This window comes from Orcinus orca, chromosome 18 (genome assembly GCF_937001465.1).
Source record: "Orcinus orca chromosome 18, mOrcOrc1.1, whole genome shotgun sequence".
Lineage (NCBI taxonomy): Eukaryota > Metazoa > Chordata > Mammalia > Artiodactyla > Delphinidae > Orcinus > Orcinus orca.
In genome coordinates this window covers 28495678-28508117 of record NC_064576.1, presented here as the reverse complement: position 1 = coordinate 28508117, position 12440 = coordinate 28495678, and the positions used below count along the sequence as shown (strand labels likewise).

Genomic DNA, 12440 nt, shown 5'->3' with positions numbered 1-12440 from the left:
TTTTTACTGATTAAGAGCTAGCCATATCCCCAGTTTTTATTATCTATTGGAGTGGTAGTAGCTACAGGAGTTAAAAGCTTCTATTGCGAGTGGGAAGATCACTGTGAAAGTGTTAAGTCATTGAAACTGCTGGTTCACTGAAGCTTAGTGGAAGGGAGAATGGTAGCAATATTTGGCTTAGATATCTAACAAGTAATGCACTTTAAAGGTCAATTTATTCTTAAATAACACTGGATGATCTCTGGGTGTCTCTTCCAACTGAGATGTGAAATTTAGAGAGGCACATTTATGGCTAAGTCACATAAAAGGAATGTCTACCACAATTTAAAATTAATCCATTCCTCTGCCTTCAAAAATTAGATTTTAGGGCTTCCCTGGTGGCGCAGTGGTTGAGAGTCTGCCTGCTGATGCAGGGGACGCGGGTTCGTGCCCCGGTCCAGGAAGATCCCACATGCCGCAGAGTGGCTAGGCCTGTAAACCATGGCCGCTGAGTCTGCGCGTCCGGAGCCTGTGCTCCGCAACAGGAGAGGGCACAACAGTGAGAGGCCCGCGTACCACAAAAATAAATAAATAAATAAATAAAATAAATTAAAAAAAATAGATTTTAAAAAATATCTACAAATAAAACCATTTGGATCACTCAATCTTTTTTTATTTTATACTTACCAGTGTCTCCACTGTTAACTCTTCTTCTAGGAATGGCTTTAACTCGTGCAGGTAAAATGGAGTGTTGTTTATCATATTCAGAAGCAACAACTGAGTATGATCTTTGGAAGACAGTTCTCTTGGCAAGATCAGTATCAGTTATGGGACTGGTTTCCAAACTGCAGATAGAACAGATGACAGATAAAAACTCAAGAGAAAAAGTGAATGACGTGACAACTATATTTATTTAGTTTTTAACAGTGTAGTCAAATACGGGAACCCGTATTTCATGTGGAAGAATACAAATTCAAAGCCAACTTGATAATCCCTCTCTAAATCATACTTTGATCTTTCCAAATGTAGCCACATTTTGACTGATTTCAGAACTGCATCTTAAAACTTTTAGTTTTCTTAAATCTACTTTGCATTTCAAATGAAAAAGAAGAAAAGGCTTCAAATGTTCTAAGCTCCTTTCAGAATCAAAAGCACCGTGGTGGAAGACGTGTGTCATGATATTCAGGAAAATCAGGCAGATATATTCATAACAGCACTGAATAGAAAGAAAATGGATATGTACATACAGAGACCTAATAAAATGGAAAGTGAAAGGACGCAATTTTCCTTTGGCGCTGAGTGTTCTATGAGGTTTCTCATTCTTTGGGGGTGCTGCCCAAAGCCCTATCCAGAGCACGGCTGCACCAAAGTGTACTGAGAGGTGACAAACTGAATTCCAGTGTCAGTTATATTATACTTACATCCATATGAGAACTCAATGGTTTTCATGTGGGCTTTAGGAAACCAACAATTTTCTATTTACTATAGCAGCATTAAAAAACACTTGAAAAAGTATTAAGATGGTTATATAATTTCCTTTATTGAGACATTTTATAAAAAAGAGAAATACCTTTCTTTACTTTCTAAGGCAAATTTATAAACTATTCTTTTCATGTATTCTTTTCTCTGTCACCTCATTCCATATTGGGCTATTTTCGCTCTCACCCTGAGTTCTAGAATTGTTTCTTTTCCATCATTCAAGCCAGGTTTAAAATCCTATGTCCCTCAGTAAAGCTTATATACTTTCTAGTAAGTGGCTAACGCCCTGGCCATTTTCTTTCCTCACTGCTGAAGTGTGTGCACATCTCGTTTGAACAGATGATAAATGTTGCACATAACTAACTGGGGTAAAGGTGCCTGGATGTCAGTTTCCGCTGTTTGGCTCCAGAATGACCAGAATATAGGGATATGTTAATTTAATTCACTTTCTATATGGTGTTACTATAAAGCACAAGACATCTTTTCTGCTTTTAGAGGAAGTTTTATCTATCAATGTAAAAAATTGTTGTACAACCTAAAAAATAATGACTTGTTCTTATAAAATTTTTGATCAAGCTTGTGAAGAAACTGAAGCAACACAAGAAAACCCAAAGGTTTCCTTTCTACTGACATCATGTTCACAGTTACTCATGCCTGAACTCTTGATTCTATCCTAAACTGATCCTTTTCATTATCCAGTCACTCAACAAGTCACACTGATTTTTCCTCCAAAATATTTCCTTTACCCATCTGTCTTTAACAACCATTGCCAACACAATCGGGTTCCACACACACAGCTGAAATCTTTGATTAAAATGTTCAGCTTCTCAGTTGACAACTGTGAGACTATTTCTGCATTTGTACCATGTCTTTCCTCCTCTAAAAACTCTCAGTGGTACCCTGCTTCCTTCTGCATTATATATATATATATATATATATATATATATATATATATATATATATATGCTTCTCTTCAGTTTTCAAGAAGCCCTTTACTCTGATACTATAAGGGGGTAGGGTGGGGCCGGGGTGGGGGGGAGCAGTGCAAGTAATAATCCAAGAAGCTCAAGATCTACTTTTAGTGCTACTTCTCCCATGAAACCTTCTCTAAGTACTGCCTCAAAGTGACCTTTCTCTAGTCTGATTTACTACAGCATTAAATGATATAATACACAATGGAAATGGAATCCTTTATTACTTCACTAGTTGATCTTTTCTCTCCAACCGGATCTGCCTCTGCTGTCAAGGACCTTACCTGATTCATGAATGCATGCTTTTTCTTACTGCTCTAACAGTTAGCAGAGTTGACACAACTTCCTTCCCGAGATGGAGGTATATATGAAAGAACTTCTAGAGCATTCTCTTCTAGCTTACAGTCTTTCTTCCACCAAACACTGGACTCACCAGAAAGACAATGACTCAAATACCTGGGTGGCATGGACTTCATGTTGCTCTCTGGCTCTTCAAATACATTAGGACTCGCATCAGGAGTTACTGATATGTACGGGGCAGGTACAGATGTTGAACGCAGGTATCTCATCTCATCCTGGAATAGGTTGTCATCTTGATAACCCACAAAATTTTCATGATGATGCCTGCATTAAATTAAACCCAATAACTTAAAAAGTATGATGGCAATACAGATAACTTTCTATTTTTAATCTCCTTCATAAAAGTAAAAGCAACTCATTAAGTCTGTAACTGAGGATTAAAGTACTAAAAGAGTTGTAGATGTAAGCCAAAGGAGATAAAAGTCTGATAATTTCACACATAGATATTCCTGGTACCATAAACATTTCAAATCTAAAATTGAATTTATTTTCTTTGCTTTTTAGAACTTTTCCATCTTCTAGCTTTAGTGAGTGATCCCACCAGCTATCCAGGTGCCTTACACTGAAGTATCTCGGTGTCACAGCAGGCTCAGCCCTCGACCACGACCAGTTACTTAGGCCTGTGGATACCAGGTTCCCTCTCACTATTCCCCTTCTTGTTCCCCATCATCACTGCCTTGCTTCAGGCTCATGACATTTCTTGCATGGACCACTAAAGCACAGGCGGTGACCGTTTTTTTTTTTTTAAGAGTGAAATTTGAAAAAGATTAGATATATGAAATGTTCCATGGGTTAGAGGGATATCGATTCCCCATAGGGCTAAAAATATAAAATCCATAATTAGAGTATGCCAGCATTTTTTACATGCTTTACCATTTGATTCTATCCTTTTCAAACTGGAACAGAGAGGTACTAGCCTAAGTACAGTAAACAGGTGACTGAAGCTGAAGGCTTGCTGTACTCGGCATTCCTGATGATTTCCTCCGCAGTCCCAAATGTACTTAGTCTCACATTTTCATTTTTGTTTCCCACTCGTTTTACTGAATAATAAGTACAAAAACAAACAAACTACATAACTCTGCTTCTCAAAATGGAACTGTTGGTTAGTAAGCCACGGCAGCAGGCAATTTCTAGAAATCTTCATTTGTCAGCTGATGAAAAAAATCTGAATTTGGCCTATGAAAGGCTGTTTTAGAGTATCAGTGTACAATGCATGAACATATGGGTTGCACCAGCAAAGCCCAATATAGGAAAAACAGTACACTGTTAACAGGCTTTTCTCCATCTTCACTTATGCCCTTTGATCCAGTTTCCACATTAGCAGCAGAGTGATCTTCCAACTGCAAACCAGTTCACGCATTTCCTTGTTTAAAATTCTTCTTTATCCACTGTTTCCTCTGTGGGATAAAATCCAACCTTAGCATGGGCTACAGAGCCACGCATTACCTGGTCTTGGGAAACAACACTTCATATATTTCTCCTGGTAACCAATACTTTAATAAGCCTGTATTCCTTAAATGGGTAATGCTATTTCATTTGTGTCCTCACATGTGTGGTTTATGTCAGGAATTGCTTTCCTCTCATTTCCTGCTTGATTGATTTCTAGTTATCCTTCAAGACTGCTAAAATGTCAGATCCTCTGGGAAACCTTTCCTTATTTCCTTGGCAAGATTCATGTACTCTCTACCTTTTATGCTATGACAGTATTCTATACACACTTCTATCATAAGTGCTCCTCATGTAACATTTTAAATGTTTCCTTTACATATCTGTCTCCACCAGAGTGTGAACACACGAAGTCAGGATTTTATTATATTCATCTTAGTGTAACACAAAGCTGGTACTCAGCTAACCAACATTTAAACGCTAACAGAATTAATAATTTGAAAAATGAAAGATTTTGGATAGCAAATATCGGTTTATTTCCATTTTAGCATTTCCCACTATTAACACACTGACGTCTGCCTACCAAAGAGTAAAAGATAGCTGAAGTCTTACTAAGACATACTGTGTATTAATAATAATACAAATCAACATAGTATTTACATATTTTTTCAAATACCTACTACTCTAAAGTTTATACCTCTACCAGTCATATTTCTGAGTTAAGGCAACTCAGAAAATAAATTCCTGGAGGTCACTTTACTGTATACAATATGTACTGTAGTGTGGAAATTCAGGGCATGATATTAAACAGTAGCTGTTAATCCAAAGTGATTTAAAAAAACAACAGCCGACTGATATTACCTAGCTAATGTCTGCAGGTAGAGACAAGGCATTTTAACCGGAAGATCCTCAGAAATGCCCTCTTTCACGCTGGGAAGTTGAGACTGGAATGGCTTTGTAGGATGGTAACACAGAATGCTTGGTTCGGCCGCGCTGCTCAGGGACAGCAGGAAGAGGGCGTTGGCTTTAATCACTTGGTGAGCTTCCATAGTGGGCAAGGCACGAGGCGTCTTGACTTGCATTGGCTTCCTCCTAGACTGTTTGACCTGGAAAGGAAATTTGTACGGATCTTTTCCTACGTATACTCAAATTTTAAATTTCTTAACCTAAATATTTCGAGTTTCCAATAAAAATTATTCAACACTGTAGAACTGCTTTAAAATCATAATAGTGATTCCCAAAAACAACATTCACCTCATGCTTCTCCTGAACTTATTAAAACTAATTTGTATCAAATGCAAACTACATTTTTCTCTTTCCTTGGGAAAGTTAAAAAACCTAAGTAGTAAAATCTAAATGTAGTTATCTAAATAAAAGAGTAAATAGGGGCTTCCCTGGTGGCAGAGTGGTTGAGAGTCCACCTGCCGATGCAGGGGACACGGGTTCGTGACCCGGTCTGGGAAGATCCCACATGCTGCGGAGCAGCTGGGCCCATGAGCCATGGCCGCTGAGCCTGCGCGTCCAGAGCCTGTGCTCCGCAACGGGAGAGGCCACAGCAGTGAGAGGCCCGCATACCGCAAAAAAATAAAAATAAATAAAAATAAAGAGTAAATAATCTGTGTGTGCGTGCGTGTGTGTGTATATTTGGCAAATATTTTTAGCTAGGTGTGTCACTAGTGTGAATGATCCTGACTTTCCAGAGTCCTCAACGTAATTAAGGATTAAGAAAAAGAGAGAGGAGATAAAGAGTAGAAAAAGAAAAGGAAAAAGAGAAAGTTAAGAGAGATAAAGGTGAAGAGGGAAACCTATATACATGTGTAGAATAGCAGACAAATTAATAATACAAAATTACGCAGTAAACATCTGTCAATAAGGTATGTATGCTACAGGAGAGTTGTTTTTGTGTTATCCCAAGATATAATTTGTTTTTGTAATTAAAAACAGCTGACCTGGTACATAAATTAAATTTATATATTATTCCTGTTATGAAGGCTGATCTTTAATATCAATTATGTGGAGTTGTCTGATAATATGATCATAAAAAGAGACTTTTATAAGATTTATCCTTATCACTAACAGCACAGCCAGAACAAAATAAAAATACCTTCTCCCTTGCAGCAGCCTGTTTTTCACGGAGGTATTTTTCTCTACAGCGATCACACACCAGGTACCACGTGCTTCCCCCTATGCCACCATCACCACAGTTACCAGCCCATCCTCCACAAAAATGCCCAATGCTATTGTAACCTTGTCCACCAGCATACCGGCCACAACCTTGAAGTAAGAACATAAATAAAAATTTAACACTTTAAGTGTCCTTAATAGTTTGCTCCTTGTCACCTGTACATAAATGATGGCTTTTCCTTCTCAAAGTAAGCAAAATACTGAAGCAAATATCTAACCGCCACCTGGGCTGTTAATTATATCAGCAAAATTGCAGGTGTAACCAAAAGTAATCAAGTAAACGATGCCTAAAATACTGACGATACTCTATACAGGCAGATGAGAAGAACTGTTAAGATATGGGTACATTTAGATTTACTTAAGTACGCTAAAAAAACTGGAGAAGACAGGTATTAGGTATAAAACACTCTGTGAGAATAATATATTTTACAAATCATGTATTTTACAAAAGGTTGCAGTGTAATATGTAGGAAGAGAAAAACATTTACCCAAATCCATAAGTGAATTTTGGAATATTAATTGTTACAGAAATCGTTACATTTACCTAAAACATAAAACTGTCTTCTGATGAAACAGTTAATATCTCTTCCACAGTAAGCCCAAAGAAATCAGTATAATCTAATTGAATTTGCAATTCTGGACAGGAAAACAATACAATCAAAGGAGACCTAATGTTGCAATCTTTCCTGTGTGTATGGACATGTCCTTATTTCTATTGTGTGAATGGACACGTCCTTATTTCTATTGTGTGAGACACCTTAACAGCATCCCTTGGGTAACACATAAAATATTTAAAAAGTTAACAATATCTTAGAATGTGATACATTAAAATGAAATAGTACTAGACTGCCTTACCACCATACTATTAGATTTCTTTACCTATTTTTCATGAACCCTATACTGTATTGATAAAGCACTTTAAAAATTACATTGTAAGACACTATAAATTCTGGGCAAACGTTTCCCTGTACTTTAACATAATTCATGGAACCGCTTAAGTCAAAGTGACCTAATTTGTTTTTCTACACAAAGTACTTACATATATTCAATAACATCACTTACCTGGGTGAGCCTGTCTCATGTGGTATGTCACTGGGTATGGATGTGACTCTCCACAGAGCTCACAGATGGTGTCTTTCTCTGGTCCTCCTACCGCCAGCTGGGCCATTTCACCAAACAAATTACCTCTGGGCCGAACTTCTGTCTTTTCCTTTTTCTTTTTTTCTTTTTTGGCCTTTTTGTTCTCTTTCTCACACTCTTTCTTTTTAAGGACTGCACAAGAACCAGGACTTGGAAAAATCATATTCTGGGAAGCTGCTTTGATAGTAGCCAAAGAGATGTCTTCCCAAAAAGCCACTAAATGTTGCAGAGTCAGGGGAAGAGGAGACTTAGACTTCATTGGGTGATGCATGGACATTTCAAAAGTGGCCTCGGTTTTCCCGTCTTCACATTTTTCATGCAGAGGAGGTTCCTTAAGCATAGACAATACCTTATTTTTGTTGATACTACCCATTTTAGATATATCTGGTCCATGAGGTGCAATATTAAACATATTCAGTGCAGATGATATTTCTAATGAGTGTCTATTTTTTAATTTGGTTTCCTTTTCTTCTGAAGGCTGCTGGCTGCTTAAACTACTTCTTATAGGAGCATGTTCTTTGGAAAGTTCAGGATTAAATTTTAAGAAAGAAGAACAAGCCATTGCATCGTGTACTATGCCTTCGTGCCACAGGAAAGAGGCAAAGACGGCTCTGGCACACTCAGCCACGGAAGGGGACATGGCTTGCTTGGCTGGCTCTAAAGGTTTGGATCCATCTCCTTTGAAGAGGAAGCTAGATTTTTCCTTCTTGGGCCTGGTGTGCCTATTAGCACATTTCCGACTTGTTTTGGGGGATGCTCTCGTTTCCTGTTCATCTTTCAGTGGTGCTTTTCCTATGCTGAAATGAACTTTATTCGGACCTTCATCCACACTCTTAAGCTCACTGCTTTCATCACAGGTGCTGTCTGTTAGGCTATTCGTTTTTAAAGTACTTGAAGTGCAGACTTCAACCACCTCACTGTGGAGGTTTTCTTGTACCACGTGGGGAGAAGGAGCTCTATTTTCGGATCCAGGGGAGTCTTTAGAATCCTTTGGTACTGGTTTTGGTTTCGGTGATGTTGATCGTCCCCTTAATGGCTCTGTGAGGGGCATTTTCTTCTTGCGGAGGGTATCTGGATCAAGGGTGTAAGAGTCCGATTTGGAACGTTCCCGAGGAGGATCCAGTCTCGTCTTAACAGGAGCAGCGCTTTTCTGAGGTAGACTTTTATCATGAGGCGAGGAGGAACGTGTAGAGCTAGCACTGGATGTGCCAGACCTGCTGGCTGGGAGGGTCTTTGGCTTAGGAGATGATGACCGAGAACCTGGTCCTGGGGATTCGGCTCTGAAGCTAGAAGACATCTTCCCATCAGATTTTAGTGTCTGCAAGGTGTTATGGTTGGGGGATAATGACCTACTGTGAGAATCTGACCTCAACTTTGCAGCGTCGGATTTCAACATGAGAGATTCACTAGCCGACAGCCCTTCCGTACCCCTCTGCTTCTTCTGGTCAGCGGTAGTCCGGCTCATACGTCCATCGGGTTTCAGTGTTCTGCTGTGTTTGGAGGACAGTTCTGATTTTCCTGATGTACAGACGGGTCTAGAAGATGTTGAGATAGTCCCTCGGTCACCTGTATGGTCCATTTCATAGTGAAACTTGTTAATATAATTATAACTTACTGATGATTTACACTAAACAATGAAATTAAAAACATAGCTAAAAAAATTTGTATTGCTTGTCACAGACAAAAGTACTTCAAGAATAAAGAAAAAAGGGGGAATTCTCGTCAAATTTCGATCACATCATTTTATAATTCTAATATTCTAATGTTTGGATTAGAATAATTTATAATTAATGTATGAATGCCCTAAAGCTATTATTTAATTACAGGTAATGCAGGCAGTGTGTTATCTGTAAAGAGGTTATGTTCTAAAAGCTTAGTTCATAAGTTTAGCTGGTTAGAACTCAGAGCTTGATGAAGAAAAATGGTGGGATCCTCAGAATTAGAATTACAAGCCTGAATTCCGGGGCCTTTCAACAAGGAGTCAGGGGAATAACAGAAACAAAAAGGATAAAAAGAAAAATAATCTCGCTCTTTCCTAGGCAAAGCATTAGATGTTTCTACATGAGCACCACTTGTTTTTGGCATCCTGGCCCTCATTCAGTGTCTCTCCTTCCTACTACTTCATGCTTTCCTTTGAGGCATTAGAGTCAGGTCGTCTTTGCTGTCAATCCGTGGTACAACCTTCAAGATTATCTTTCCTCCCTAAAATCAAAACTTCTACCCTCAGTGCAAGTGATACTAGTTCATTGGTTAGGAGGAAAGCAACCTGACTGAAGTGATTCAAGTGACATGAAAAACTGAAAATCCATAAACCTTGCTAGAAGCATTTATATGTTTTGAAAAAGGATACTTAGTAAATTGAGATGACTCTGGTTACATTGTAGTTCTTTCTTGTTCCTTTTTACAGGGATATGAACAAATGTGGATAAAGTAGAAACGTGTTTTGCGGCTTGCTTGCAGTGTGTGTGTGTGTGCAGAGTCACAGCCTAGTTACCTATACGTCAAGAGAGCTTTGCCATGGCATCTGCCTCCTCACGGAAGGCCTGCAAGGGCTGGTATTTTTGCTCATTACTACACTCCACTGATGTAATGTCAAGAATGGGTCAGCATAGTAAGTGTCAGCATAGTAAGTGTTTTTGTTAAATGAGCAAACAAATTCCTATTTTCTTAGTTTCCTTCCCTTCTGCTAGTCACAAATCTTCAGATTCTCTGAAAACTCACTTTTTACTTTTATGGCTCCCATGGCCACAGGGCAGAGGCGACAGTAGCCATTGTTGTGTGAGGGTCAGATTTTATAAACCAATGTACTGTATTTGGTAGAATCAAGCAACAGCTTAGTCCTGGCCACTAATTTGGAGTGACTGATGTCTGGAGCACTAGCTTTCGTTATTACTCTGACAGCTGGAAATGCCTTCATCATCACATTTATTTCATGAGCTGAACCATACATAATGCTGAATCTAGACAAATAAGCAGTAAATCTTTAATATTTGGCACCCCTCTCTATACAAGATTAATTCGTGAATTGAAAGAGGTTTGCTTTGTAATTAATGATGCACAATTCCTCATAAAGGAAATCTCCACTGTGACTGGCTAAACAATTGAATCTTCCAAATATCAGGTACACCACCTGTCATACGCTAGCAAAAATGTCTGTTATATAGAGAGGGCCAGAGAGTATGGGCAGCTGTATACCTTATCTCTATGCTTCAAGTAATGGTGAATATTTTTTTCAGATCTGTAAGTGGTGACAGCTGAATACCTGTTGGAGTCTAGGCACATAAATAATGCAAAATTATTTCTTCCCAAGATGTCAGATTACAATTAAATCCTGCTGAAAAAATTTACTTTTCCAAAATATATTTCATATATTTTTAAAAAACAAATACGTCAAGTTAGTTAAGTGTGGTAAACCCACATACTAACTAACTGATGTTCATCTTCTTCATTTGGGTTTCAAAAGTTTTGAGGCGTGCAGTAAGTATTACTAAAAATGGTCATGTGGCTGCTTTAAGTATCAATAAATATCAACACAATTTGTTAAAAAGCTTTAGATCGTAAAAACTTTCACATTCATCACTTAATTTTGTTTAACGTTTATCATATGTAAGTTTAAGCAATAATGGACACGTTTTAATCTCAAAAGTTTCTAAAGAAAAAATAATACAGGACAGGATAAAAACTTAGTACATTCAAACAGATTAGTAAAAATATTAAATATTAGGTATCATTAATAACCTGCATATTTTTATGCCAAAATTATAAATAAAAGGTTATATAATACCACCCTATAATATAATCATAATATAATACTCTGCTGTAATATGATATGCCATAGTATATACTATATATCAGGTTACACAAGACTATATACTACAGAGATCAGGTTCTATAATTATACTACAATATTATATAGTATCACTGTCAACTGTACAAAGGAGAAATGTAAAACTGTTTTACTCATTTCTAGGAATACAAGATTTTAAATGTTTAATTAAACATTACACTAAGACAAAAATATGTGACTAGGTTATCTACAGTATTTTATAACATCAGAGCATATTTTAAAATCGTCTGGCATTTTATCAATTGTCAATAGTTTAAACATTTCTAAGTTTAAAGTATTAAAACTAAGCAGCTAAGAAAATACTACAAGGAAGACTCATGCCAGACAGGACAGCCCTGAAAAGGTAAGGTAAACTAAAGAATTTAATTATCAAACTGTTTCTCATAAAAAAACTAAAACAGGAAAATGATTTTTACATTACCTAACAGAAAAAATGAGTTGAAGACTAACCTGTCACATGAGATACTCTATTCTTACAGATCACAATGTGCTTTACGGCTTACACATGTACCACCTCGCTCTGGTAATAATGGTGTTACAATTCCCCAAAGGCATTTAGTTCTACATACTTATTTTATTTAATATCTCATATAGGTTTGAAATTAAGCAAGAGTTCTATTTAACCTACATATAGTAAACAGACATATCAATTAGGATAATCAATACAATATTGAACAGATACATCACAAATTACCCCAAAATATCAAGTTTTAAATAAAACTATAAACTTTAATCTTAAATGGAATGAGATGAAAATGACTGAGGTGAACTAAAACTTCTTTCTTGAAACCTCCTAGGTTTATTAAGAATGGCCCATCCGTGAAGGCACGCATACCCACCCTTCAGTTTGTGAGACAGAGATGAGAGAGCAGAGGCAGGCCCAGCTACACCATAATTTTTGTAAATGCGCTCACGAGAAGCAAGGTTGCGAGATGGAGATTCTACAGTGGAAAACATTGGCAAAGAAGCAGCACAGATTCAATGGAAAAAAAATTTAGCAGAGAACACAAGCAGAAACAAAGCATTTCAAATGGTATGCGCGACTGCTAACTTATTCAAAAGTTTATATTCTGCTAAATTTTCCAGCAAGTTTA

At 37.4% G+C, this 12440-nt stretch overlaps 1 protein-coding gene across 14 annotated transcripts in view; it reads right to left on the bottom strand.

Annotated features, from left to right (window-relative positions):
• Nucleotides 1–12440, bottom strand: part of MYCBP2 (MYC binding protein 2) — a 273870-nt gene that overhangs the window by 38524 nt on the left and 222906 nt on the right. For all 14 annotated transcript variants that reach the window (XM_049700955.1, XM_049700957.1, XM_049700945.1 and 11 more), the window contains 5 exons: nucleotides 7422–9065; nucleotides 6280–6449; nucleotides 5037–5281; nucleotides 2886–3053; nucleotides 667–824 (listed from right to left, as the gene is read on the bottom strand). In XM_049700955.1, coding sequence (XP_049556912.1) covers nucleotides 667–824; nucleotides 2886–3053; nucleotides 5037–5281; nucleotides 6280–6449; nucleotides 7422–9065 — 2385 coding nt within the window. The remainder of the gene's footprint in view (nucleotides 1–666; nucleotides 825–2885; nucleotides 3054–5036; nucleotides 5282–6279; nucleotides 6450–7421; nucleotides 9066–12440) is intronic.